The following is a 6754-nucleotide window of genomic DNA, read 5'->3' as shown; positions in this document are numbered from 1 at the left end:
GCGCAGACACATGCTACCTATAGCTGGCAGGAGCTGAGACTCCTGACTGATCCCAGGCCTGCTCACTACATGCAGGCGGACGTGCGTCGCATAGACTAGACGCTGCACACACCGACACAGACCCGTAGCCTACTGAAGCTTCCACCTCGGTGAGCTTCGACCTCCGCTCAGCTGTGTGCTATTTGCAGTCTCCGTGTGACAGCTATAATTCGGCGTCCTTTTGACGAGGCTGTGGATACGTAAGTGTTGCGCCATGCTGCCGCACAGCTGCTTTTTCTAATTCCTCAAGACGGGAACGGGAGACCTCCGCCATCGGTGAAAATTGAGATGTGTTCTCTGAGCCGCTCGTCTGAACGGATGCTCTCCGAAATGGTGTCTGAAGCTAACCCTGGTCGCCTCTGTCCAGCAGAGATCAGAAGCATGGAGAGGTCTGCTTCTGACGCGCTTTGAGATGAAGGATAAGAAGAAAAAAAGAGACGTGAAATGATTTTTCTTTTTGTTTGTTTTGTTTGGTTCTGTTTTGTTTATGATGGGGATTAATGCGCATCCAGATGGGATTTATTCCTGAGTAGTTTTCAGCTGAAGGGGGCGGCGGATCGTGTTGATTTTGTTCTAAATTCAGACCTGGAAGAGAGAGGGGGGGGGAAAGGATACCGCTGCTGCTCGTCGGTGAATTGATGTGGGAATACGCGCTACCTGGGCTGCATAGATGGCAAACACAAGCGAGTTAGGAGAGAGCAGCCCGTCCTTACAGAACTATGCGTCCACGGCCTCTGCGGTCAAGCTGGCCTCGCTGGGTCTGATCATGGGCATCAGTCTGGTGGGCAACGCGTCGCTGTCGCTGCTGCTGCTGAAGGACAGCTCGCTGCATAAGGCGCCCTACTATTTCCTGCTGGATCTGTGCCTGGCGGACGTGGTGCGCTCTGCCGTCTGCTTCCCCTTCGTGATGGCATCGATCGGCGGCGGCTCCGCCTGGCCGTACAGCCCCCTGAGCTGCAAGATCGTCGCCTTCATGTCGGTGCTTTTCTGCTTCCACGTCGCCTTCCTACTCTTCTGCGTCAGCGTCACCCGGTACATGGCGATCGCCCACCACAGGTTCTACTCGAAGCGGATGAATCTGTGTACGTGCGTGGCGGTGATCTGCATGGTGTGGACTCTCTCCGTGGCGATGGCTTTTCCTCCGGTTTTCGACGTGGGCACCTACAAGTTTATCCGTGAGGAGGAGCAGTGCATCTTCGAGCACCGCTACGTGAAGGCGAACGACACCCTGGGCTTCATGCTGATGCTGGCCGTCATCGTGGGGACGACTCATGTGGTTTACATAAAGATGCTGTGCTTCGTTTACGACCACCGCAAAATGAAGCCGGCTCAGCTGGTGCCAGCTATCAGCCAGAACTGGACTTTCCACGGCCCCGGGGCCACCGGGCAAGCCGCCGCCAACTGGATCGCCGGCTTCGGCCGCGGACCGACCCCTCCGACGCTGGTGGGGATCAGACAGGCTTCGCACCCCGGCAACAGGAGACTGCTGGTGCTGGATGAGTTTAAGATGGAGAAGCGCATCGGGAAGATGTACTACATGATTACGCTGACCTTCCTCATTTTGTGGGCGCCCTACATAAGCGCCTGTTACCTGAGGATATTTGTGCGAGGGGCCCCGGTCCCGCAGCTTTACCTGACGGCTGCTGTGTGGATGAGCTTCGCCCAGGCGGGAGCGAACCCCATCATCAGCTTTCTGTTCAACAAGGAGCTCCGGATGAGGCTCCGAGCGTGTTTCCCCTGTTGCCTGGGAACGCAGACACCCATGGAGCCGTACTGTGTCATCTGAACCGCAGCGGGACCCTCAAATACTGCCAAAGACACGTTTGTGTAGGATTTCAGAATGTACACGGAATAGTTTACCCACATTTCTATCAGTGGCAAAGGGTTTACACACTATTTTAATCTGACAGAACTTTACTGATGGTGTAAATTCCTGCTACATTTTGCTTTCTGGACTGATTTAACTCACATGAAGCATAATATGTAATGATTTAATTAAAAAGAAATAGGCTGCAGTGTATTGGAGGGTTTTTTGCCTCTCTAGCTGGGTATCATGGGGAAACCACTCTTCATTTTTGCCTCTGCATGTGTTTAGGTGTTATTCATTCCAGAGGTAAGACGTAGCACATGCAACTTACATGTGCCCTGTTAAATCCTACCTTTGATGAATGACCTTTTTCCATATCTCCATATTTTACACGAATGTCATTTTGCCTATTTTCTTTGGATATTAAAAAAAAATTGAAATATTATCCCAACAAATCAATTTGATGTTGTGGCCCACTGGAAAACTACAAAAAGCAATGCAGAACTACACTTGATCAGACCCCCACCCCCCATCCAACATCTGTATCCGCTTTACTTATCAGTCATTTAAATACTAAAGCTAAGACACAGATCACAGTATGTTTTTAATGAAGGCAATATCACATTTGTAAATACTGTAAAGCCCTGCTAACCCCTTCCTCGAGCTTTTTTTTACACCCATATATCCTTGTATAGTTCATAATCTCTCAGAACTCTTTGTGTTGAACGAGGTGTTTGAACTCACTTTAAAAGCATTTCGCAAATTCTTCTTCTCCATCATCCCCTGTGTTGAGCAGGTCGATTTACATTCCCCCAAAGAACATACAGTACATTACAAGCAGCATTCGTTTTCTATGGATGGAACACTGAGAAGAAATGTGAACAATTTGGTGCTTTGAAAAGGACAGTTTCATTCTTTGTATTTCTTAGCAAATAAATAAGAAATGGATGATAAGTTGTTTGACTCAGTCATCTGCATTTAACGGTATCACTCCACTCTTGAATGGCTTGAAGGTAAGCCGTTCCCTAAGAGAGAAATCAGCCCTCACATACCAGACCCACTGTTTAGTATAACAGTATATGTTTGTTTCAATTAAGTTTTTGTAAACTACTTTGATTGGCATGCTAATTTGAGTGTTCATATTGGTGTTAATATATTTATAGCTGCTGACAGCCCCGATGATGGGTGTGAACTTGCTGCAATCAGCTACAGATTTTAAAAGGAAGAATATCCCAGCTGAATAAAACTATTTATAGTATATTTTGGCAAACTGGTTGCTAATTGAGTGAATGCATGACCCTGTGAATTCTTTCTGATCTTTAAGGTTTCATAAAGGGGCATGTGAGCAACTTGGTATTGCACCTTCATGCAAAGAGAGTTCTTACAAGCAACAGAGAGTGAGATGCTTTGTAGGACACATTTTCAGATGCAATATTCACCATAATGCAACTGAGTGAAAGTGCTATTAGACAATCCCTCCACTGCCCAAATGTCCACTTATTTAAGACCACATTTGCTTTATTCTGTCTCAACCCAAATTCAACACTGGACTTATGTATAGCAATTGGATATAACTGCTTTAACACCATGAACGAGGGTGCCAGTAAGACTCACTTCATACTTTATTCTTTTACCATTTTAAAACGCTCTTTAATGCTTCTCTCTATTTTGAATTTAATTTGTTGCCTGTGAAACAGATGTTTACAACTGGAATCTCTGATGAAATCTCTTTAATGTTATCTAGTATTAAACAAAAAATAAGGCTAGTGGGGTGTTGAGAAGACATAAACTTGTGTCTTTTGATCCATTCAAATCCCCAGGAGTGTCTGTAAATGTGTGTGGAGAGTTGCAAAATTGTAACTCTGTCCCTGTGTGCATTTCTGAATGCGTACAAGAAACAACAAGAAGCGAGAAATAAATAAATCCGTGGATGTATAAAGATTAGCATATGTGAGAAATAAATGTTAATGTGCTCTAATTATGAGTCGAAACTGTTAGTTAGCTTTCTAAGCTGTAAATTGATCTGAATTTGTAGCCTTTGCTTGTGATTTGAGGTAAAATCTTCACAACAGACATTACATTGAGTTTTACTCATGTGTACAGTTATAACTCAGATCTGAGGGCATGCATGCCTCCTTCCACACACATTTGCAGACAACGGCATAACAACCACACCCCCCACCTCCCTTCTCTGTGCACGGGTGAACATCAGGTTTAAATGGAGAATATAAAGAGACACCTTTGCTCTTTGATTCTGACAGTCTGACACCGACCCTGACATTTACCACCAATTTGCCTATCATTGAAGAAATCTCGCGTCGAGCTAATTACAGCCGGCGGGAATACCTCGCGTCAGTTTCACGTCACAATGTCAGTGTGTCGGCAAATTGTTACCATGTATACATGACAAACTGCTCGTAGCTGTTTAGTTTAAAGGCCAGAGGTTTGATTTAAACCTTTAAAAATGTCTGACAGACTCGGTGTCAACTAACTGCTCATTAAACAGTTAAACAGTTTCCAACCGTGTTTTAATTAAACTCAATCAAGCCCCTGATTGATTCAGTAATAGCTGTTTTGCTAATTGGCATTGGCCTTGATGAATAATAATAATAATAAAGACATCTCTTTGCTTTATGAAGGTTTTTCTGAGCTTCAGTCCTTTTCGTTCTATCAAAAGCAGTATACCAGGTTCCTCGACACACTGTCTGCCTTCAGTGCATCTATAACCATTAACATCACATCATGCATGACTGTTCAGGACAGCTGGCTCTGCTCTGCTGACAGCGTGCAGAGGTCTCACAGCATCGTTTCTGTGGCTCCACAGCTGCAGGAAGATCCTCACCTGCACGTGCTCTCATGCGATGCAGATACAGGGTGGGTATTTTTAGGTACACGATGTTGTCTTCAGGGCACGCAGGCTGCATTGTGAAGCTGGGGAATTATGATTCCTGCTACCTGGATTTTCCTGCTGGCTTTGCTAGTGACCTTCTCATTCTAGCCAACCCCTAAGCAAACCACAGTGACCTCTGTCATCCTTAATGGGTTTTACAAAAACACTGTTTGGACAGATGGAGGTATAGCTGTTTCAAAATGGTACGCTCAACTGAGTATTCAAGTATTCGATCAGTATTCTTGTAGCACCTCATTGATTTAGCTTGTTCCTCCTTCTTGTTAAACACCTGGTGACTACATTACCCACAATTCAGATGCTACTGCTAACAGGGAGGGCTGAGTATGGTCACCACTTTTGAACATCTTTCATTTTCAGAGTGGTCTTCAGCTTCACCTAAGGCTGGCTCAGGTAACACCATGATTTCACTTGCTACCTTTTTTCAGCTTTATGTGTAAAATTGGTGTAGTTCCCTTTAAGACTTCTAGCGATTATTGTTTTTTCTTACTTCCATACTTACTTTTTCACTCCATCATTGGTCATCATCACTGGACTTGGTTAGCTCAGCTGCCTCAGAACTGTAGATGTTAATTTTGATATACTGCAAGTCACAGAAATGCAGCCAACACATTTAAGAGGCAAGAACCTGGTAATGTTTGACATTTAAACTTCCTGGAAGCCCTGATTTTAATATTTTTTTAAGCTTTAGACAGTCAAGTCATATTTTGAAGTTGTTGCGCAGCTAAGAGAGCGTTTCAAGTTGGTTGAATGATCTCCACAGCCACAGAAGACCAATATCTGTTATAAAAATGGGAGATATGAGTCACTGCTTTACACACTGGGCGAATCTAATTTTAGCCTTAAGCCTTGAAGAAACGCACAATCACAGCCTGACAGTGATTAATTTCATAGCAGTCTCTGTGTTTCCTGGTGGTGTAAACGCTGCTGTTGTGGTGAGTGTGAATTTTTAAAAAAGCACCTTTGTATTTTAGGAGCAATTAAAATGTTCTCCACAGTTCTTGTTTTGGTATTTTGTGGTTGGAAAAGTGATTAAGCATGAAAAAAACAAAGTCACTTCTATGTTTCAGTTATGACTGGATAATGAAACTGTAACACACAGTGAGCATCACTCAGCAGGCATGTCATTTCATTACTGCTGCAATAACACGTGTTTCTTCTCATGTTTCCCAAAAGGTCAGCTGCAAGCTCACCAAAAACTTAAACGATGTTTAAGTTTGAGTCTTAACAATGTTGGCGTGTCCCTTTGGGCATTTTATTCATAGACGATAATGTTAAATAAAAATAAACTAATCAAAGAAATCAATCCCTGAATTTATACTTGTATTATTTTTGGTTTATCTCAAAGTGAAATGTCAAAATGTATTTTAGGTAGTGTAAGATCCAAAAGGACAAGAGAGTTTTCCTTTAAATGGATGGTTTAATTTGAGCCAATAGGGTGACGCGTTGTTAAATATATCTCTTTATTCCAAATAAAAAAGGCTTTTAAAGGCAGATAAAATATTTACAGTGTAAATGCAGGTCCTCAGAGGTAGAAGTCAGGATACTTGTAGGGTGAGAGACATTTGGATTTGCCTTCCATGATGGTAATACATGACAGGTTCGGCAAACAGGGGCAGGTATGATGAAGCCTTTTGCCAAAGAAGGGAACCTAGAGGGAGAGAATTATGAGGTGCTGGTTACAGGTTCGTCAGCCATAATAGATGGTTGGAAAACAGAGGCAGAGGCGTTGTTTTACGGCCTCCTGTGTGAATTTCTGCCGCCTCTTCTCATGCCCTCCTGCATCATCACTGACACCAGCAGTCAGGCTGTTATAGAAACTCTCACCTTGTGGCTCAGAGGATGACAGTCCTCTCCTTCCTGTCCCATGGGCGTACACATACGCAGGCTGCGAATCCACAAACTCACTGCACAGCACATCCCTCCTCCACACTGGGAGTCCCTTTCACAGGCCTACAAACACACACACACACACACACACACACACACACACACACACA

The 6754-nt window shown here is 44.1% G+C and overlaps 2 protein-coding genes across 2 annotated transcripts in view; one reads left to right on the top strand and one right to left on the bottom strand.

Moving 5' to 3' along the window:
- On the top strand, positions 1-2339 carry gpr27 (G protein-coupled receptor 27). Its single transcript, XM_005943848.3, has one exon. The coding sequence runs from the start codon at positions 710-712 to the stop codon at positions 1823-1825; it is 1116 nt and encodes a 371-aa protein (XP_005943910.1). The 5' UTR covers positions 1-709; the 3' UTR covers positions 1826-2339.
- A 3838-nt stretch (positions 2340-6177) lies between these two features.
- prok2 (prokineticin 2) overlaps positions 6178-6754 on the bottom strand; it is a 1992-nt gene continuing 1415 nt past the window's right edge. The window contains exons 2-3 of the mRNA XM_005943847.3: positions 6582-6707; positions 6178-6405 (exon numbers count right to left, since the gene is read on the bottom strand). Of these exons, the coding sequence (XP_005943909.1) occupies positions 6280-6405; positions 6582-6707 (252 nt within the window). The 3' untranslated portion in view covers positions 6178-6279. The remainder of the gene's footprint in view (positions 6406-6581; positions 6708-6754) is intronic.

Source organism: Haplochromis burtoni, unplaced genomic scaffold (assembly GCF_018398535.1).
Source record: "Haplochromis burtoni strain Fernald_Lab_line unplaced genomic scaffold, NCSU_Asbu1 Contig_245, whole genome shotgun sequence".
In the NCBI taxonomy this organism is placed as follows: domain Eukaryota; kingdom Metazoa; phylum Chordata; class Actinopteri; order Cichliformes; family Cichlidae; genus Haplochromis; species Haplochromis burtoni.
Note: the sequence above shows the minus strand (reverse complement) of the source record. Positions and strands in the feature narration are given on the sequence as shown.

Bases quoted from the DNA above. Each gene is read 5' to 3' on its own strand.
- gpr27 (XM_005943848.3), top strand. From the start codon at position 710: ATGGCAAACACAAGCGAGTTAGGAGAGAGCAGCCCGTCCTTACAGAAC.